Source organism: Crocuta crocuta, unplaced genomic scaffold, assembly GCF_008692635.1.
Source record: "Crocuta crocuta isolate KB4526 unplaced genomic scaffold, BGI_CrCroc_1.0 scaffold75, whole genome shotgun sequence".
NCBI lineage: Eukaryota > Metazoa > Chordata > Mammalia > Carnivora > Hyaenidae > Crocuta > Crocuta crocuta.
Window position 1 is genome coordinate 1,144,694 of NW_027530350.1, and position 22,910 is coordinate 1,167,603.

Below are 22,910 nucleotides of genomic sequence, written 5' to 3' on the forward strand. Positions count from 1 at the left end.
CATAAATCAGGCAGTCTAGTGCTGGTTCTTCATTTGCACTCTGCAGCTTCCTACCCACTGGCAGCCTCTCCCCCCACAACCTCTCCAGCTTCTCCCAGCAGTGCAAAGGAAACCTTTAATCCCAAACACCGAGAAGTGGGTAGTTATATACTCCTATTTAATATTTTCCTCATCTGCCGTTCACACACAATAACATGCAATGCACACCTAGTATGGTTGTCGACACTAGGGTGGGAGTGAAGAGAGAGGCGCACACTTGAAAATGCCAATAGGGTTGTGGGTTGTTGTCATCGTAAGCCTTGGAGTGTGTAAAGGACATAACGCATGCACAGATCAGAAAGCCTGTATTAGCCAGTTGCTGTAATTTTTTAATGTCTATTTATTTTTGAGAGAGAGCGAGGGCGAGCAGGGGAGGGGCAGAGAGAAAGGGAGACAGAATTCAAAGTATACTCCGCCCTGGTCAGCACAGAGCCTGATGCGGGGCTCAAACTCATGAACCATGAAATCATGACCTAAGCCGAAATCAAACATCTGACGCTCAACTGACTGAGCCACCCAGGCACCCCAGAGGCTGTAATTTTTTATTACTGACTTCCTGTTTAGTTTGGAGCAAATCTCATTTCCACCTTGTAACAGAAAATGAGGTTATAATAACATTACTGTAATCTTTTACGGCAGGGTTGTGTGAATCTAATGCTTTATCATTTCTAAGCCCACAGGAAAAAAAAAAAAAAACACCTGCATTGTAAATCTCAGTCCATTGTCTCTCCAGAAGAATGCTGAAGCCCTGTTGGGGGCCTCATGGGCATCCACCGAAATGTTGCTTCCTGGGGCTTCAGGTAGGCAGGGTGTACTCCTTTAGAATTATGCACACAGTACAGTAAAAGCAACAATGTCTGTGAAGACCATTTTGCATATATGATATGGGCCAGTGATTCTCTTGCTAAGCTCAGTAGACCTAAGTAAAAAAGAATCTAGAAAAGGATGCTCTCCATCCTATATTCACAGCATATCTTACAGAACCAGCTGACAAGGTAAAATCAAGTAATTTGCTGCTCTTCCTAAAACCAGTTTGACCATGTAATTAAAGGCTGATGGGAAGAGAACTCATCAGGTTGCATAACACCTTACACCTCCGATTCCTTAATGTGTCTGCTCTTGTCTACCTTCCTTGCTCTTGTTTTAGAGGAAGCAAGAGTTCTTCATTCCTCCCTTGGAACTCTTGATCCCATCTCCTTTTGCTTCTCCTGAACTTTTATTCATCAGTTGTTCTCTGTGCTGTTTGCATTTTCTCCCTCCAGACTTTCTAATGGGAGGAGACTGGTGATAACATTTGAACAGACCTAAAGAATGAGAGGTGAGTTAACAAGTAAAAAGCCTGGACCAAAAAAAAAAAAAAAAAGCTGGGCCAGCATATTCTAGCCCAAGGGAACCACATGCAAGTGCCCTAATGAAGGGACAAGATGGGCATGGTCAGGGCATAAAAGGGACAGGTAAGAATTTCAGGTTCAAGTTGGTGACTAGAGGGTAGTATATGAGACGGAAAGTGGCCTATGGTTCAGTTGAAAATACAGGCCAGGCCAGGTTACACAGGGATGGCCAGCTCAGGCAGTGTGATTTGCTTTGCTTTGCTTTGCTTTGCTTTGGATTGGTTTGATCCTAAGTTCATCAAGAAGCCATCTTTAAGCAGGAAAGTGGCAAGATCTGATTTATTTTTTAAAAGGTCACACTGGGGGCGCCTACCTGACTCAGTCTATAGAACATACAACTCTTGATCTCAGGGTTGTGAGTTCAAACCCCACATGATCATTGAGCCTACTTAAACATACACACACACACACTTAAAAGATCACCCTGACTACCTATGAAAAATGGACATGAATGGGGTTTCTTCTGGGATAGTGGCAAATTCTATTTGTCCCTTTAGATTTGTCTTCTGCCTCCAACTGTCTTCTGAAAACATTGTCTGAAATCTCAAAAATTAATTTGTTCAATACTTAATTATTGAGCACAATGTGACAGGCAGTCTTTTAGCATCTCCCCTCACGGAGCTTATGTGTTAAGGATCACCCACTGGCCAATCTCTAAAGATTATTTCAGTCCACATTGGACCACCCTATCCTCCTTGACTTTTCTGCCTTAGGGTACCACGGCCCTGCAAAATCCCAGGTTTTCTCCTCTTCCCAGTCATTCTCATCAACTCTTCTTCCTTCTGAATGTTGGATGTCTAGACAATTCTGCTTTCTTTTCAACATCAGCAATAAAATGTGTCCGTCAGGGGGCGCCTGGGTGGCTCATTTGGTTAAGTGTCTGACTTCAGCTCAGGTCATAATCTCACAGTTCGTGGGTTCAAGCCCCACATCAAGCTCTGTGCTGACAGCTCAGAGCCCAGAGGCTGCTTCGGATTCTGTATCTCCCTCCTCCTCTGCCCCTCTCCCTCTCATGCTCTGTCTCTCTCTCTCTCAAAAATAAATAATAAAAAAAAAATTTAATGTGTCCATCGAGTACCAGCCACCACCAGCAAAACAGAATTAACAAATCCTCCTGCTCCCATAGCTTCCATTACTAGCACCAGGCAGATTTCAAATGCATCTCCAATTCCAAGCCTTCTTTTATTCCCACTTGTTTGTAAAACTGCTCCATCTACAGGTCTTTCAAGCATTTTCTACTTGGACATAATATTAAAACTTACCTTCCCATCAAACCAGTCCAAATCCTGTCTCCTCTGTTTTTGTTAATGACAGCACTCTTGTAGTAAAAATTCTCGATCACCTTCGACCTCTTTATTATTCCCCACATCCAAGGTGCCTCGTCATTCAGATTTGGGACCTGTCACGTAGCTCCCTTTCCTCCCCTGCTTTCCATTCCCTCTCCACCTCACAACTGAATATTGTAAAAACCTTGTAACTGGTCCCCCACTTTCAGACTCTTCTCATCATTTCATTTTGCACATTGCTTCTAGACACGTTGTTTCTGTCTATATCTCTAAACGGGTCTCTCCGTGTATCAAAACTTCCAATGGCTCCCTCATCTTCTAGGGCTCAGTCTGTTCCCAGGTTTTCTTTCCTGGTGCCCGTACAATTACCTTATATAGCAGGGGAACCAGTAGCTATAACCGATCTAGTATTTTCTAAATTCCATACTCTTACTCAACCTGATCATTTTATCAGAGATTGTTTTTCAATGTGTGAATCTTTATTTTTTAAAATCCTTCATCTCAGATGTCATGACTGTCATAAAACCTTTCCAAGTCTTTCCAGTGGATCTGAGCTCTCTTTTCTATGAATTTACATAGCATTTTGTCCTACTCCTATGTCTTTGTCTTACTGTTTTATGTTTTTTTTGGGTTTTTTTGTTTTTTTTTTNTGAAGGCAGTGGTTCTCAAACTTAGCTGCACTTTTGTATCACTTTATTCTTAAAAAGCTGATGCCCAAGGGGCACCTGGGTGGCTCAGTTGGTTAAATGTCTGACTTTGGCTTGGGTCATGAACTCAGGTTTGTGAGTTCAAATCCCGTATCAGGTTCTGCACTGTTAGGATTCTCTCTTTACCCCTCTCTCTCTGCTTCTCTCTCTCTCTCTCTCCCTCTCATTCTCTCTTAAAAAAAACCAAAACAATACAAAACAAAACCAATGCCCAAATCCTACCTCCATAGGAGGATTCAGTTGGGGTTGTGTAGAGATTCAATTGGGGTGGGGTGTAGAATGGTTTTTTAAAATCCTCCCAGATGATCATAGTGTACAGCCAAGTTGGAACCACTGCTTCTGAAATGTGTCTGCAGGACTATGTTCCTTTTGGAGGCTGCAGCAGAGAATTCTTTTCCTTATCTTTCACAGGTTCTCTAGGCCACCTGCATTCCTGGGCTTGTGGCCTCTTTTTCTATCTTCAAAGCCAATGGCACAGATTCTCTCTCCTCTGACCTCTGCTTCCCCCTCATGTCTTCTCTCTGATTCTAACTCTACCACCTCTCTTATCAGGACTCTTGTGATCACACCCACCAAGATAATGCAGGGTAACCTCCCCATCTCAAGATTCTTAACTTAATCACATCTGCTAAGTCCCCTTTTTCCATGTAAGGTAACACATTCACAGATTCCAGGGATTAGGATGTAAACATTTTGTCAGGAAGCGGGGCATGAGTCAGCCTGCCGAGTTATCTTTGTAGCCTACAAAATCCTTCCATGGCTTTCAAGAGAAAGCTGAACATCTTTGCCTCAGTATGTGAAGCCCTTTATGATTCTGTTCCTGCCTGCCTTTACAATCTCGTGTCCCACCACTCAGCCAGACTGCTCCCCTTGTCATTTCTCAAATTCTCAATGTGTATCTGTGATGCCCTGTCTGTCTGTGCCTCACTAACTCCAACTTGTCCTTCCAAACTCAGACTAAGCATCAGCTTGTCCCAGAGGCCATCCCTGCTCGTGACTCTAATGTGGTTGAGCCTCCTCCACATTCTCAAAACACTCACCACTCACCTCTCATATAGCACTCTTCACACCACGTTGAAGTTAGACCGAAGTTCCTTTAGATTGGATACCAGGTCTTATTTGCCTGTATTCCTCGTGTTTTACAGTTGGTGCTCACAGACATCTTTGCTGAATTAATCATCTTCCTGTAGCGCATCGCATAGCATTTTACATGTAGCAGAGAATCAAAAACGTGTTAGTTACATTGAAAGGCAGCTGTTTTTACCTCCTCAAGAATCAAAAGATAATTTATCATCTTATACAAAAGATATTCAGAATTTGGGACTTATGTCCTGTTCGCCCAGAACTACAACATCCATTGTAAACAACATATTGCTAAGTATGATACAAAGAAAGATTTAGCAGCACCACAAGAGATGTAACGAGATTACATGGGAGCTCAAAAGGAGGCAGAACTAACTGTGATTAGGTGGATGGGCCAATCTATAAAAGACCATGATAGCAGGAATGATGTCTATTTTCTTCACCACGGATCTAGCACCTAGCAGCATGCTTTGGCACGTAGGTATACACCAAGTGCCAGTTTGATGAAGACAATTCCACTGAACTGCACTCCAGACAGAGAAATTAATGTGGTGAAGAAAAACCGTGAGGCTTTGAAATGGGCAAAAAGATTATGGGACAGATCTGCCGAATATATGACAGATCTGCCGAATGGACTGTTTTCCCTTGCGTTTGAGCTGTTTTATAACTCCTTTAAGTTGCAGAAAACTGCAAACAATGCGAAGGATTCTTGTCACCAGCAATGCAAATTGTGTATGATAGAGATGCGAATTACTATTGTCTTGTGTATAGTGACCAGCTTTTCATCTTTGTTTTTATTCTTTTATATTTTTTATTTGAGACAGAGTGCATCTGCACAAGCACAATCAGGGGACGGGGCAGAAGGAGAGAGAGAGAGAGAGAGAGACTGAGAGAGAGACTCAGGCTCCATGCGCAGTGCAGAGCCTGACGCAGCTCAATCCCACAACCCTGGGATCATGCATGACTTGAACAGCTGTCAGGAGTCAGACCCTTACCAAGCGGAACCACCGAGCCACCGCCAGTGCTTCATCTTTAAAACAAATTCATTTTAGTATTCCTTATGGCATATTTATGTCTTCTCTCAGGATTTTTCTTTAGTTATAACATCCTTTATTCATAATTAGTTAAAATTTTTAACAGATGTACGTCTCATATCAGTACAAGGATCATAGCCTTACCTTTAAAAAAAGTACCATTTAGCAATATGAACAAAAAGACAAGTTTGAAAGTGTGGTTTTGGGAAATAAGGGGTCACCCAGGTGAACTGAGACATGAGGTTCTTGGAGAGGATCACTATCAAAGAAAGGTTGATGGGAGTCAGATGGAGCAGTGCTGAGGGGAGGATGCACCATGAAATGAGACAGAAAACAGGTGGCAGAAACAAGGTCACAGAGTAGCTCCCCTATCTTGGTTCAGATCCTTCTGGCCAATGTATTGTCTCTTGGGCACAACCTAGAGCAAGTCATGTAGGCATACTGTGCCTGTTTCCGAAACTGGGCTTTGCAACTGAACCTGCTACGCAGGCATGTTGTAAAGATTGAATGAGTCAGTGCAATGTAAAACATTTGGAGCATTACCTGACAAAGAAAGAGTACTCATTGGACGTTAACCACTATATTATTGTCACGGTTCACCATTCTTTGTCTGAAGTACTTGGGAGCACATGTTTTCAGACTTTGGAATATTTTGGATTTAGAAAGGAAAATGTGTGTGCTGTATGTTACCTAAGACTCTTAGTGAGATCCGAGGCAGCAAATATATGAATATTTATTCAGTAGAATATCTGAATATTTATTCCAAGTGAGATAAATAAAGATATAAATGGCCTTGGTTTGGGTTAGGGAAGATTTGCCCATCCAATAATTTACCAAAACTTCAGTTTTCAGACATTTTTGAATTGAAAAGAAGGTTTTTCAGAGCTTTGGGGACTTGAGAATTACAGACAATCGTTGTATTACTAAAGTAAGAGAAAATTAGATTGAAATAGAATTTGGAAATCCTGGAAACTGTTCAGAAAGCAAGCTTTTTAATTTGATCATCTCTCCACTTTGACAGAATTTTCCTTTTAAAAATTTCAAGGCAAGGGCAACCAGTAGTTGAAGAAGGCAAGTTTTGTAACCACACTCAAGGGGTTCACCACTTGGGGTGAATGAATTAAATTGAACATGACCCAAAAGAGTGTTTAAAGCAAAGAACTTTTTGTTACTTATTACAAGTAGGGAAACAGGGAGAGAGCTCTCAAAGCACTGTCTCCCCCCTCGGGTTAGTACAGGAAGCTTTTATTCAGTGTCGGAGGACAAGGTCAGGATGCTCATGAAGCACTCTGCTTGGTGCCTACCACGTCACACACTAGGCATGCATTTTTTGTTCAAAAAAATGGCACAAAACCCCACTCATGGGAGATCTTAATATTATAATGAGCTAAAGGTACCCTCAGGACAACTGGAGGTCATCTGAGCAGGTACTCAGCCCCAGTCCAGCTGAAACCTGCTCAAGTGAAGGGCTATCAAGTGAGACACACTTACCAAGGGGCTATCAGGTAAGACACAACTAGCCAGGTATCTCCTTAGCTGAAACCTGTTGTTTCTGCAAAACAAAACACATTCCATCCCTGCTTTTGCCCCGTTCTCTTCCTCCCTTCTGCTTATAGCTTTCAGCCTTCAGATTTGAGTAACATCCCATTGCATCCTAGCTAACATTTTCTCTTTACAGAGGTTCTAGCTAGTAAATGGAGAAAGAATCATAAAGTATCACCATTTTGCAACCTCTAGTGAAATAATGGGTCTAGGCAATCAGGAGCTTCTAGTATCATTTTTAAAACACACAACTAAATATTTTGCCCCTCCCTTTGGAAGTATCTCGCCCACCTATAAGGTAGTTTTGCCTCAAAAATTTAAATCTGAATTGATCAAGCCAAGGACCAGTTTATAGGAAATACAGGTAACAAAGGAACATGATAAACACTACAACACAATTCTAAGAAAATCCAGATAGTGTGAAACTCCTCAAGGCAAAAGATCTAGTTTCTTCAACACATATATTGCAAGAGAAATAAAGATGGAAGGAATGGATTAAAACAAACCAAAAATATAGCAAGAAATTGCAATATGTGGACCTTATTTCGATACCAATATGAACAAACTGCCAAAGAAAAAATCTGATACAGTGAGAGAATTGAACACGAATTGGGGATTTGATAAAATTAGGAAGCTATTTTTAATTTGGGGAGCTAAATCTATTTTTAGAAAGGTTTTATTTTCTGGAGCTATATGCTTACATATTTACAGATGTTTTGTATTTACTTCAAAGCAATCCAGTGAGGATATGGGGAGCAGGCAGAGGGAGGAGGGGAGGTAACACTGCATTGATAACTTGAGAATTTGGGACTGGTGCGTAGGGGTTCATTATGTTGTTCTCCCGAATTTCGAACAATCTGAAAATTGTTGTAATACAAACGGAGGAAATGGAAAGATGAATGTCTACACATACATGCTCTGTAGATTTCCTCCATGTAGACCACTTTGGATCTAAGTTGGAAAAGACTTTAATGCTTATAAAGGGTATTCAAATACCACTTTTAAGAGAAAAAAATGGGAAAATAAAATTTTCTGAAACAATGATCTGAAAATATACAGTTCAAAACCGAAGTAAATGATTTAAGAAAAATATTTAGCCTGAAATTCAGGATGATATATAGAAGAGATGAAATTACCAAGAAGTCTTAGGAGAGCTTGTCAAAGCTGTTTACAACTGAGGCTAATACCAGTTAAGGGTGGAATAAAAGTGAGTTTCCAGGATCAGTTCTTCGTCCTGCCTTTGCCTTTTTTTTTTAATAGTAAAAGAAAAAGAGTAGGTTGACTTCTTAAACATCTGACTCTGAAAATAAGAAAAGATCTAATTTCAATAACGCCAGCAGGTGGCGACTTTCTTAGCTTTTTTTTTTTTAATGAAAGCTAAGAAAAATTTGAAAACTAGTACGAATATATGAAAATAAGAAATGCTGCCTTTTCATCTTTGTATTCTGCTGCCAATACAAATGGCTGCCAATCTTCACATTGTATAATGCCTCAGGATGTGGTCAAGACCCTAAACTCCAGTGAACCAGAAAGCCAAGGTGCATGTCACAGTGTGCTGTGACCCGTAGTGTTTTATGGCTTATGTCCTGAGAGTTTATGTTGCTTTCAGCACCTCTGGATATTCCCCAGATAGGCCCAAAGGTTTCAGCTTAGCCTGGAACAATCTCTACACCCACCCTGGCTTGACTCCTTAAAGAATATCCAGGGCTGAGGAAACCCTGGTGCTCTGCTTCTCTCAGGGTAAAAGCCCCAAGTGGATGCTTTTTGATGTGGAATCCCTGTAGAAGGACACAGATCAAACTTCTTTAGTACTATGGACACAAGAGTGTCCTCAGAATCTTTAAAACAATCTGGAGATTGGGGCGCCTGGGTGGCTCCGTCAGTTAAGTGTCCAACTTTGGCTCAGGTCACGATCTCACAGCTGGTGAGCTCGAGCCCTGCATCAGGCTCTGTGCTGACAGCTCAGAGCCTGGAGCCTGCTTTGGACTTTGTCTCCATCTCTCTCTGCCCCTCCCCCCATATATAACTAAACATTAAAAAAAATTTTAAATAATAAAACAATCTGGAGGTCTCTGAGAAAAAGCTAAGTGAAAATCCCCATTCTCTACCCCTTGGAAACTGGGCTAAGTTTGGTATAAATGTATCTGAAAAATAGCTGCAAGTATTTTGGTGTTTGAGTTTGCTCAAAGACAGAGGAAAAGGACATAGGTCATTTAGTGTTAAAGGCATACCAATTGTCATGCCCATTACACATACATTCATAAAAGAATTTTTATGAGATCAACTTTATAATGAGAAATATTTCAGACATAGTAGCTCTTGCTGCTAATTTAATCAAACACTTTTATTTTCACTGAATCAACCTTTTTATTACTATTTCCAGAAAAATGTTTCCTGTAATATATCAGGCTCTTTGGAAGTAGAAGTTAACTTTATTAAATGATTCAGTAATAGTAACTCCCATAAGGCTTTTTCAAACATTAAAGAATGTACTTTTTTCCCTCTTTTATAGCTGTCTTGTTTATAATAATGTTATCATGAAGTGAGCATTCAGGAAATCCAGAATACTATAAAGAAAATAAGAATTAAAGTCTATTTATTTATATTGAGAAAGACAGAAGTGGGGAAAGGGCAGAGAGAGAGGGAGAGAGAAAGAATCCCAAGCAGGCTCCACACTGTCAGCAAAGAGCCAATGTGGGGCTCAAACTCAGAAACCATAAGATCAAGACCTAACCTGAAGCTGGATGCTTAGCCAACTGACCCACCCACCTAGGCATCCCTCCACTGGGCTTTTAAATATATACACATCACATATGTTGTTCAAATGGAATAGTTTGCTGAGTTGTTTTTTTGTCCCCCCCCCACTTCCCCAACCTTTTTTTTTTTTAGCAATATCTTTCGTTTAATGATAAATTGTGGACATCATTGTGTATTAATAAATATAGATATACCACATTATATTATTTTTTAAAAAACAGAGGAGGAAGCATGAAGGAGGAAGCAGTATTTATAATTACCCGAGATAAACGTCATTAGGGATTTTTTATAATTGAGAAATAAAATACATAAAGTACAGAAAGTTTCATGTAGTGTATCTCAATAAACTTTTACATATGCAAATGTCAGTCTGCTTGGGCTGCCATAACAAAATACCATAAACTGAGTGACTTAAACAGCAGAAAAACTCTCACACTTTGGGAGGCTGGGAAGTCCAAAATCAAGGTGCTGGCAAGGTAGGTTTCATTCTGAGGCCTCTTTGTCTTGGAAAAAGAAAGGTGGGTAGAAAAGGAAGAGAGAGCCTGCAAGCTCTCTGACGTCTCTTCTTATAAGGGCACAAATGCTACTAGATCAGGCTTTCACCTTTATGGCTCATTTAACCTCAAAGGCACTGTTTCCAGTGCAGTCATATTGGAGGCTAGCTTCAACATATTAGATTGGGGAAGCAGGGGACACAATTCGCTCCATAGCAGTAAGACTTATTTTTTAAGGAAAATAAAGTTATGTATTATAATACTTAAGCTACATGTCTGCATACACAAATCAAAATAAGTTATTAAGGGATTTCATTGGATAATTTAGGAAAATGATTTATGTGGATCCCTTGGAATTTGTTCTCTACTGGAAAATAAATTTCATGTAGGCAAAGTTTTGTGTCTTTACTAGTCATTGCTAAATTTTCATATCCAGAACACCGTGTAGCACATAACTGGTACTCATTATTGAATGAATGATTGTTTTCTTTTTTTGAAGGAGGGAGAATATCAAAGCTTAGGAGCCAATATCATTAAGACAGACTGCCTTGACTGAATCAGTTCTATTACTCACCAGTTCTTTTACCTTGGACAAGTTACTTAAGCTCTCTATGCCTTAGTTTTTTCCTCTTCCACAAAATGAGTATTTTAGGGTTGTTGTGGTATGGATTAAATTAATAGGTTTCAACCATTTAGTATATAATTTAATATATACTAACGCCCTTAAGTAGGTGATGTTAGATATTTACATTTAGGGTTAATTTGCCATTTTTATATGTGGTCATAACCTAAGAAAATATCCTATGAATTTGGTTACATGAGATAATGTTTACCTTGGCTTTTCAGAAAGTGATATTGAGACACAGCTCTCGTGCAACTTGTAAATGTGATTGCCATTGGAGTCTCCAAAGTAAGGCAATGTGTTTGCATTCTCCTGGAATTGTCTATTAGTTGGATTTTTATAATTATTTATTTAATTGGTAGTTTACAAGCTATGAACCTAGTTTGAGCCCTTAAATTCTGTATGTGTGTGCAACATCTATAAAGTCATTAATGTGTGGATATACGTAGTGTTCTATCTTTTTGATCCTCATACGATTTTTAAAAATACAAATTTATATCCTCCTTTTGTTACTAGGTATTTTCTCAAGCAGTGTAAGCTTAACGTACAGCTATTAACATGCAAAATCCTGGGGCACCTGGGTGGCTCAGTCGGTTAAGCATCTGACTTCAGCTCNAAAAATAAAAAATTAAACGTTAAAAAAATTTTTTAACATGCAGAATCCCACAGGAAAATTAAAAAAAAAAAAGGAAAAATGAAAAAAACCATTCACAATCCCCAAATTTGGGGGTGATGAAAAGGGAGCCCTCAAAAAAAAATTAAAGAACCACTGCTTTAATGGCTCCACCTATAAGGCAATTCTTTTAATTTCAAATTACTATATTGCAATTGTTGATCTCTTAATCAGAATGGTAGAGAATCTCTCTCCTGTATTTGCCGGTAACTATGAAACCAAAGGTCCATTGGAGGCAGCCGGGGCATAAACTACAACTCCCAGGATTCCTGGGTGGGAGCTTTGGGAGTTGTATTTCCTTCTACGTTCCGCCACCGCCCCCCGCCCCCACTCCATCGCAACCCACGCCCTGGGCTCTAGCTCCGGATAAGTACTGTGCGCGCATAGTCATTTCCTGGGATAGTCTTTTTTGCCTTGTCATTTTTTTTCTTTCTCGATTTGTCATTTTTCTCTTGTGTTCCCGATAGCTGCTGCACGCACGCCCACGAGTACTCCGGAGAGGCTGAGAGCAAGCGTTAACCCGGAAGGAGTGATCCCGGAAGTGAAAGTGACCTAGTGTGTGTCGGACTGAAATGCTGCAGGTCGCAGAAGGTTCCGGCTACAGTAAGGAAAGCTGTCGTACTTTCTTTTACTTCTTAGGTACTCACGTTTTTTTCTTTCGGTTTTGATCTTTAAAGGTCATTTTTCTACCCCCATTTTTTTTTTTCATGTTGCCTCTTTGGAAGAACTCCGTATTCTGAGTTGCAGAATCTGGTTTACACGTGCTGCTCTGGAGCAGGCTTAGTGTCACCTCTGACCTGCCGACTCTTGAGAATTGTCCCTAGAATATCGAGTAATCCAGTTCCTGTGGTGGGTGACGGAGAAGACTTGCCGTTCTCAGGTATAGGAACCCTAGCGAGTAAAAGGTCTTGGGGTTTTCCCCCCCCTCTTAACATTGAGGTTCATGACCTTAAGAGTTATTCATTCTACTGTTCCTAGGATGAAAACTTTAGCTAAAAGTGTTCTGACAAAAATTTGGGATCCCTCTGATTTGTCCGTTTTCTCAAATGGGCACACTTACTCCGATGTGCTAGAGACTAGATGTAAAGACATTGGAAATCTGCTGAAGGACTGTTAACATTTCTTGGTGTTGGGCACTGGTGCATTCTTATACAGTTTTTCCAAATGTGATTCAGTATGTTAAAGTTTGTTAGTAGAATCCTGAATTTTGGAGATCATTCTGAATATTTTATTTCCTAGGATCTTATGATATTCAAGTTAGCTGATTTACAGTGATCAAATGAGTTAATAATATATGAATGCACTTCCTAGCATAGTAGGAACACTGGAGACAATAAAGGTTGATTCTGATAAAATTTTGACCCTTATTTCAACTTTGAACCTCAGAATTTTAAGGGCAAAGTGTTTTCCCTAAAATACTTTATCTTTTCCCTTTCTTAATAAAACTACTCTGTGCTTTTGTTAGCTTCTGATTATGTCTATTAGAAGAAGAACAGATAATTAGCGTACACAGCCAATTTCCCCTAACTTGTAATTTTTTTAAGTAACCATTTTTTCCTGACCGTAATACAAGTAATATAAGCTATGCATGTAGAAAAATTAAAAAACACTGAAAAGTAGAAAAATTACAAGGCAAGCAAAAGGCATCTACAAGCCCACAACTAGAGATCATCTTGTTAACATTTTGCTATATTTCTTTTTTAGGTTTCCCCCTACCCCCAAAATACTGATTACCTTTTTTACATGTATACCATAAATCATAGAAAATTTTGAAAATCTAGTTGAGATTATATTGTTTTTGCATTCTGCTTTTTTATTTAATGCAATTATCGCCACTGTCCCTTTTTACCAGACTTACTTTCTTAGTATATTTGAAGTTTTCTTCCTTTAGGGTCTCAGCCAAAAGGAAGGCACTTGATTGCAGAATTGAGAATGGAAAGCACTGAGCTCTGAACAATAAAACTGCATTCTAGTATTAGCTCTGCCTGTCTGGCTGAGTGAGTAATCATGATTAAGTCACTTGACTTTCTTAGATATTTGGATACCTAGAATTAAAGACCTAGACAAGAAAACAGTTAATATCTTCTTCAAACTTTATTTTTTTTAAAGTCTTTTTTTTTTAATGTTTTATTTATTTTTGAGAAAGAGATAGAGACAGCATGAGCAGGGGAGGGTCAGAGAGAGATGGAGACACAGAATCTGCAACAGGCTCCAGGCTCTGAGCTGTCAGCACAGAGCCCGACGTGGGGCTCAAACCCACGAACCGTGAGATCATGACCTGAGCTGAAGTCGGATGCTTAACCGACTGAGCCACCCAGGTGCCCCTATCTTCTTCAAACTTTAGAAGTCTATGAATATGTGAACTGCCTAAAGCTTGCATGATTATTTCATACCTTTCAAGTGCTTGTTCACATACTCAATTCTAGATTCTGAGTACTTGCTAGAAAATTGCTGATTTAATACAGTCTGTTAATATATTTATTAGTTACACTCCTACTCATTTGCTTTAGCTAATTACATACTTTGAGTGAATAGGAAACAGTGCTATCTTCATTTGTTTTAATATGTTATATTCAGGCATTTGAAGAATAATTTTTTTTTTTTGGATTATTGAATTTCAGGACAGTGTTTGGAGCTGGCTGTGGTGGTAAACTGAACAAGATTTCTTGAGGCTTCTTCCAGCTTTTGTATTTGTAGAGTTGTTTTGTTTTTTTTTTCAGATTGTATTTATTATATTTCAGATGCTGAGATGAATCGCCACCTGTGTGCTTGGCTTTTTAGACATTCAACTTGTAATGGTCTCCACCAGTGCCGTATCCACCCCCAGTCTCGTCAGTTTACACAGAGACATCTTGATACAAGGCTGTGGGTTTTTAGACAAAAGAGGCATCTCATTCTCCATCATCTGTTAAATAAGAATTGTCCCAGGAGATACTGTCATCAAGACACCAGGATGCTGTGGAAGCGTAAGGGACTACAGAAATACATGGAAGGCCTGAACAAGGAGTACTGTACGCTTGATCAGTGTTTACAGCGAATGTCTCTAAATGAAGGTGACCGAAGGGCCTTGACTAGAAGGCATGCCGAGCTGGCGCCACTCACAGCCATTTACCAAGAAATTCAGGAGGCTGAGCAAGCAATTGAAGAACTAGATTCGATGTGTAAAAGTAGGTAAAAGATATGTGTGTGTATAAGGACATGATTGATTTTATAAGTTAAAGCTTTATTGAATGCAGTCTTTTAAAAAACCTAGAATGAATACATCCTATACTTGGAGAAGACAGGATTCCACCCTGGGTGTTTAAAGTATTTCAGCTACCAAATATCAGCTACTAAAAGACCAAGCTCCTCGTAGTGCTTGCCAAGTTTTTAGGGTCTAGGAGACTGAATATTGATATTTTCAAAAACTTTAATTTATTGAGCAGGTCTTTATTGAGCACTGTCCTATGAATATAGCAGAGACAGAAAAATATAGTTCCAACCCCATCAAAGGGCTTATATTGGTCTAGATATTATTTCATCCTCCCGGAAAGAAACTCTGCACCCTGCAGTCATCTTGTCCCAATTCCCCCTTTCCTGCCAGCCAGAAGCAACTGCTAATCTACTTTCTAGATGTACTCATTTTAGGCATTTTATATAAATAGAGTCATATAATACATTCTTTGTCATTGCCTTTTTTCAGTTAGCATAATATTTTCAAGATTCATCTACGTTGTAGCACGTATTTGTATTTCTTTTTATTGTGGAACTATATTCCATTGTATGGATGTACCACAGTTTCTTTTCATCTATCCATTCATCAGTTAATGGTTATTGAGTTGTTTCCACTTTTTGGTTATTATGAGCAATGGTGCTCCAATTGCTGAGTTGTCTCGTAACTCTACATTTTACCTTTTGAACAGTTGCCAGACTATTTTCCAAAGTGGCTTCACCATTTCTATTCTGCTCTTTGGATTCTAGCTGTCCTAGTGGGTGTGAGATGGTATCTTATTGTGGCTTTGATTTGCATTTGCATTTCCCTGATTAATGATGTTGAGCATCTTTTCATGTCCCTGTTGGCCATTTCTATCTCATCTTTGGCTAAATGACTGTTCAGATCCTTTGCCCACTTTAAAATTATTTGTCTTTCTATTCACTTGTGAGAGTTCTTTATATTGTAGCTACAAGTTCCTTATCAGATATATGATATGCAAAAATTGTCTCTGTTCTGGGGCTTATCTTAGGAAGCACTATAATTTTTTTAAAGATATTTTTTAAAAATATCTATTTATGTGTTTTGAGAGTGGGGAGGGGCAGAGAGAGGGAAAGAGTACAGAGCCTGATGGGGGCTTGAACCCACAAACCGTGAGATCATATCTGGAGCCGAAATCAAGAGTCAGACATTTAACCAGTTGAGCCACCCAGGCACCCCTGACATTTTATTTTTAGGTAGTCTCTATACCCAACGTGGGACTTGAACTCACAGCCACAAGATTGAGACTCGTGTGCTCCACTGACTAAGCCAGCCAGCCGTCCCTTTCCCCTCCTTTTGTAAAACAGATTGAAGCACCCTAATTTTAATTTTGATGATGTCAAATTTATCTTTTTTTCCCCTTTTTGCTTGTGTTTTTGGTGTCCTCTAAGAAACTGTTGTGTAATCCAAGGTCGCAAAGGGTATATCCGTGTTTATTTCTAAGTGTTATATTTTTAACTTTATATTTAATTCTTTAGTCTATATGAATTAATTTTATATATGATGTAAGAGGTGTTTATTTTTCGTTTTAGTATTTCTTAATATTGCTCTTGCCTTAACATTTTCCTCATATGAAAATTTTCCAAAATGTACAGAAGTTGAGAGAAAAGTATGATGAACTAACCTGGGATTCAGCATTTATCCAGATAGGGCTTTAAGCTTTTAGTTTCTGAACTTGCCTCTGTGCTTCATCCTGTTTCATTAAGTGTTAGAGATGTTAAGCAATGTCAAGTCCAGTCACAGTTAGACCTGTAAATTTCTGGAGTTCCAGAGACTTGTATTTTCCTGCCTTCTGTTAGTGGTACCATGAGTTTCTTAACCTATGTTTAATGAGGACTTTTTTTTTACTCGTTTGCATTATGCCCTTCAAATTTTTAATTAATTAGTTTTGGGAAAGTTCTTTGCATACTATAGGAGCTGACTAAATGCTTTCCAAATTAAATTGATATAATCTTCTTCAGCCTTTGTTGTATCATATATGATTAAGATTGGATTGGATTGCTTCTGGAATGTCTTCTAGTTCTGCAATTTTGCTATTCTGTAATAGAAGCTACATTTGCTGTCTTACTATGTGCCAAGCACTTAAGCTAAATATTTTACAAATATTATCTCATTTGAATATTCACAATAATCTGATGAGGTAAAATCTTCGTTTTATAGATGAACCAACTAAGAGCTTAAAATGCTAAAGGTCACTCAGCCAGTCAGGAGAGGTGCAAGCATTTGAACCCAATCAGTGAGACTCCACAGCCTCTGTTCTTACCCACTGCACAATGATTCAGAGTCCAGTAGGCTCTACCTCTGTAGTATACCTTTCAGTAGTCCCCTTCTATTCTTTCTGCTCATTTATATCTTTATTATATCTCATCCTGGATGATTATAATAAATTCCCAACTGTATGCCACTTGCAGGCTTTCCCAGTCCAAGTGCAACTTTAATCTATTACTCCCCTGCTCAAAATTTTCAGTAGCCCCCATCGCCTATAAATACATATTTTTTGATTTGGCATTTAGGAGCCTCTGCAGAGTGGCACCAGCCTCTCTGTATAGTGTATTAATTCCCATCGCATATGCTATCTTCCAATAAAAATAAATAACTCACTGTTCCCTGAATATACCAGTATCCTCCCATGTCTGTCTTTGCATTTATTGTTACCCACCAATTTCACCTTGTTAAAATTCACTCCTGTTTTACGTATGGCTTGGACGTCATACTTTGGCCTCAATCTCCTCTGTAAAACAAATAAGTTTACCTTTCTGTGTTTTGAGTTTTGATCCTATGTCTTAAAAGTTAATTGGCTTGGGGCGCCTGGGTGGCTCAGTCTGTTAATAATCCAACTTCGGCTCAGGTCATGATCTCGCAGTTCATGAATTTGAGCCCCACATCAGACTCTGTGTTGACAGCCTGCTTTGGATTCTGTGTCTCCCTCTCTCTCTCTCTCTCTCTCTCTCTGTTCTCCCCTGCTTGTAGTCTGTCTCTGTCTTTCTCTCTCAAAAATAAACAAACATTAAAAAAAAAAAGTTAATTGGCTTAACTTCTGCCTCTTCCCTCATCATCTTCTTCAAGGCCAGAGCCCATGTCATACTCATTTTTATATTTCCTGCAGCACCAAACGTAGGATTAATAGACTCNTTGACAGCCTGCTTTGGATTCTGTGTCTCCCTCTCTCTCTCTCTCTCTCTCTCTCTGTTCTCCCCTGCTTGTAGTCTGTCTCTGTCTTTCTCTCTCAAAAATAAACAAACATTAAAAAAAAAAGTTAATTGGCTTAACTTCTGCCTCTTCCCTCCTCATCTTCAAGGCCAGAGCCCATGTCATACTCATTTTTATATTTCCTGCAGCACCAAACGTAGGATTAATAGACTCTCAAATCTTTGTATGTAATGAGATTGGATTAGATTGGATTTTATAGGTCAGTAAACAATTAGAGGCCACAAAAGTAATTTTATGTGACTGCAAATAATCTTTTTCTGTTACCTTTCACCTACCAGGTATCTATATGGAGTAATGTCAGCATGGTTTCCATCTGTGGCATAAGTGCATAACGTAAGGCCCCTGGTGATATTACAGTTCTGCAACTGATGATCCATAATTAGAATTCAGTTTGATGGCGCCTTATCCAGGAAGCCTTTCGCAAGTGTTGAAGTCTGGGTCAGACCCCCTTCTTTACGCCTCCATGGCATTGTCATGTCACATATTTTAATCATGTGTGCATGCCCATCTTTCCCACCGCACTGAGCCACTTGAGGCCTAGAATCCTGTTTTATTCATCCTTGTGTTCCCAACAACTAGCAGAGTATCTGGCGCATAGTAAGCATTAAAAGAGCCTTCTCTCTTTTATAATTACAATATTTTCATTTCTGTCTTAATAAGAATCAGAAATTTCTACCTCAGTTTGCAAGCATCACCACTAACAAATGGGAGTCTAGGTGCCTAGAGCAATAGAGTCAAAGGTTATGAGATCCACCAAGCTTGTCTACTGCCTCTCATTGGTAGGCCTTTTTGTTGGGAGTTCTGTGATTTAACTTTCTGCTTTTGAAATAATGTGGAAAGGACCATTGTTTCCATAAAACAGAGGTTACAAAGATGTTTTGTTTGACCCACATGGTGTTTTTAAAAAGTGTTTACTGAAGTATAAACGTTTCAAGAGATTTCAAACTTTTCAGAGTTCTTGTTTCTGACTTTGAAAAAAATGCAGGCTCTACTAACCATGCTAGATTACCCAGTGTGCGGAGTAATGGCTGCTACCTTTCAGACAAAAAGTGGTCACCCCAATTTACTCCAAAACTGTCCTTATTTGAGTTTATGTTTAATTAACCAGTTCCTTTTCAAACTTGTTTTATTTATCACCGACTTCTAGAATTACTTCTAGACATTCAAATCATAAGCTCTTTGGGGCAGCGATCTTACCTCTTTTCACACTGACTTTTCTTAGATATACTTCACAAGTACCTATTAATTGATATTCTCTAACCATTCTAACTGTTCTTTTGTATAATTCCTTTCCTTCACAACTGAAATAAAATGCCTTTAGTAGGCAGAGATTAGGTAGCTATTTATGAGTGTCTCTGTGAGTATTTAAAAATTTATCATTTCTGTTGCTGCATTATAGGTCTAAATCAACAAGATGAGAAGCAGTTACAAGAACTTGCATTGGAAGAGAGGCAAACCATTATTCAGAAAATCAATATGTTATACAGTGAGGTATGTTTTAGGTGGCAGACTACTCGATTGTGTTAATATAAAAGAATACTGTTTTACTAGGATATATTGTGCTCAAAGTACTTTCCAAACACCAGTTTACTAAGGCTTCTTTTATAATAAGTGATTAAGCTGGGTTTAATACTGTAATCTGCTCCAGATTGAATAATGGGATTGAAGTGATTGGGATGCCAAAGAATAAAACATCACCTTTCCCCATTCTCCAAGAGCAACCATATTCCAAAGCTATTAACTTGCCAAGCAAGGAGACAGATGTTGGTAGAGAAATTTAGTTCACCCAGAGGAAGAATCGATAGTTTTTAAACCTTAGGAAAGGGGAGGTGTTCATAGTGATTGTGTTAATTAAGGATTGAAAATTTGCTTTCTGGTTAGAATGAAACAAACCGAAGAGTATAGACACAATTGGTTCACACAAGCCTTTAGCTCCTTGTAGTTCAGCGGATGATTTGTTTAAAAGACGGTGAAAGGGGCGCCTGGGTGGCTTAGTCGGTTAAGCATCCGACTTTCGCTTAGGTCATGATCTTGCGGTCCGTGGGTTCGAGCCCCGCGTCGGGCTGTGTGCTGACTGCCAGCTCAGAGCCTGGAGCCTTTTTCAGAGTCTGTGACTCCCTCTCTCTCTGACCCTCCCCTGCTCATGCTGTCTCTCTCTCTCTCCTAGAAATAAATAAAACATTAAAAAAATTTTTTTTAAAAGACGGTGAAAAATACAGTGCTGTCTGTATACCATCTTTGCTTCTGTGCTATTCGCCATCTTCCTTCTTTCAGTCTCCCTACTCTGGGAATGCATAGTGGGGCTTGTTGAGGGGAATGAGGTGTGGAGGTATTGGTTACTGTGATTTAATCAGCAAGTCAAAGGCAGAAGTAGGGTGTCACTCTTGGTCTGATACTCTCTCAGACTATCATTTCTAGCAGAGACGGCGTATTTCAAAAATTAGCAGTAGGTACTTTTAGTTTGATTTCCAAGATGTTTTAGTAATCAAAAACAAAACTGCTTCCTTTTTCTCCTTTAGAGGGATGCTGATTACTTTCTTTATTAGGAAGCCCCTTGTTTTCTTGTCATGGTTCAAACTACTTAGGCCTTATCCTAGGGGACCTCAATATACTCTTTAAGCAGAAAAGCTCTACTGAGAACACAGGGCATGACCTGAGGTCTGCTGTCCTCTATGGCAGGAGAGAATACACAGCCATATGGAAAGAGTCCTTTTTTTCTGCAAGTGAAGACTTTCAAAGCTTTACTTCATTCATTAGATGAAAGAAGCTACTGTTTAAAACTAATAAGAGGCAAAATCTGAAAAAAAATTGAATGAAACACTCTAGACTTTGATCTAAACTTGGACATGTTAGAAAATTAAGATAATCTGATAGCATTGTGAGGAATACCCTGACAAGTAACTCCATTGTAGGCATGAATTCATCATTTATTTTAGGTCTGGTCCACTTATTATAGCATTTAATGATTAGACCTTGTTGGGGTGCTATATAATTGTGTTAATTATTGATTTTTTTAATGGAGGTCTTTTATCTAAAATCAAGCAATAGTATACCATATTAAATATACACGCAAACACTGATTTTTTTTTTTCCCTTTTTCAGCTTTTCCAGAGTCTAGTGCCAAAGGAGAAATATGACAAAAATGATGTTATTTTAGAGGTGACATCTGGAAGAACTACTGGAGGTCAGTTTAATAATTTTATTGTAAATGATCCAAGAAAAAATATGTAAATTTTACCTTGGTTTGACACACTTTAACTTTAAAAGTCCATTAAATGTGTTTCACTATGGAAATAGTTACTCCTTATTTCCCACGGGGCCTGTACCTATGAGTGGCTGTCTTCAAAATCTGTGCTGACTGAATATTTTATATATATATATTTTTAGGTGATATCTGCCAGCAGTTTACCCGGGAAATATTTGATATGTACCAGAATTATTCAAGCTATAAAAACTGGAAATTTGAACTTCTGAATTATACACCAGCTGATTATGGTAGGCATATTTGAGCATTTGGTCCATAGATGATGCTAAAAATTGTCTTACTTCTGATCTTCATTAGAACCATGTCGTCCCATTTTTTATTTAAAGTTTTCTTTTTTATTTTGAGAGAGAGAGTGCATACATACACGAGTTGGGGAGGGGCAGAGAGAAGTGGGGAGAGAGAATCTCAAGCAGGCTCCACTCTAGGAGCACAGAGTCCAACACCGAGCCCTGCTCTACAAACCGTGGGATCACAACCTAAGTGGAAATCAAGAGTCTGATGGACTTTTAACCAACTGAGCCACCCAGGTACCCCTCCCATTTTCAAAAACATTTTATCTGTATCTGCTAAATGCTGTGAAACAGACTCATCATTCTCAGCGGCTTTACCCTAATAGAGGTCTTAACTGAGAAGAGAATGGGAAGTAGTGGAGGAAGGAATGTCTGAATTAGAGAAAATTTTCCTGGGGAGAATAGATAGATACCTTGCCTTGAAACTCAGCTTTCTATTCAAAGAAAGATATGTTAAGGTTTTTGCTCTTAACAACTTTATCATTATTTATGTGATACAACCTGAAAGTGTAATCAATTCGACTGAGTGGCTAATGATGTATTAGATTCTTTTTTAACATCTTAAATTTTTATAATCTCAAAGGTTAAATACACATAACAAAATAATCTTTCCAAGGATCTGGTCTTTCAGTGTGTCAGCCTTATGCCTCTCCTCCTCACTCTGCTAAATCCATTGAAATCGTTCTTCAGTCTTCAATCCTTTTCAAAAAGGATTTTAAATTTCTGAACTTTCTTCAAGCTCTCTTTTGAATATATTTCATCTACCTTATATTCTTATTATTGTAATGTTGAAGCTAAAAAAAGTCTTCTCCCTATTTCATAGTATCTCAAAAACTTTTCTCACATTTTTATTCTCTCAACTTCTCTCTTCATTTCATTGCCCTTAGTAGCATTTTCTCTACCTTTTCTTTTAGCACCATGTGTGAGTTTCCTGACTTTGCATTTACTCTCTCTCTTTCTTTTTTGTGTATTCAATTTTTATGGAAAGGCAGATAAAGTTAATCATTTGTCTTTATTTTTAAAACGCCACTCTAGTTGGGCAGATAAAAACTTATACAATGTAAACAATACCAAACAATACAAGTCCTTAAACTTTTAAACACTCAATTATGTTAAATCAGAACATCTGGTAGTAATTTTTTTTCCCATTCTTTTAAGCCGAATAAAAGTTTTAATCTTCTTGGTTATACATTGATACTCAGCAATAAACCACACACTCTCAGGAAAAAGGAAGAAGGATCAAAGTAAGTCAAACTGTGGAGGAAAATGAATGAATAAGAATGCT

At 38.7% G+C, this 22,910-nt stretch overlaps 1 protein-coding gene across 8 annotated transcripts in view; it reads left to right on the forward strand.

Annotated features, from left to right (window-relative positions):
- Window positions 1–22,910, forward strand: part of MTRF1 (mitochondrial translation release factor 1) — an 88,261-nt gene that overhangs the window by 3,006 nt on the left and 62,345 nt on the right. For 6 of the 8 annotated variants that reach the window (XR_013335537.1, XR_013335539.1, XR_013335535.1 and 3 more), the window contains exons 2-6: window positions 12,096–12,267; window positions 14,370–14,795; window positions 19,470–19,561; window positions 21,173–21,254; window positions 21,458–21,565. Coding sequence is in view for 1 of the 8 variants with exons in the window: in XM_077765674.1 (XP_077621800.1) it covers window positions 12,201–12,267; window positions 14,370–14,795; window positions 19,470–19,561; window positions 21,173–21,254; window positions 21,458–21,565 (775 nt within the window). In the remaining 7 variants the exon portion in view is untranslated. Of the gene's footprint in view, window positions 1–12,095; window positions 12,509–14,369; window positions 14,796–19,469; window positions 19,562–21,172; window positions 21,255–21,457; window positions 21,566–22,910 lie in introns of those variants that run through there. The other 2 variants (XR_013335541.1, XR_013335540.1) reach the window with 2 other exon arrangements.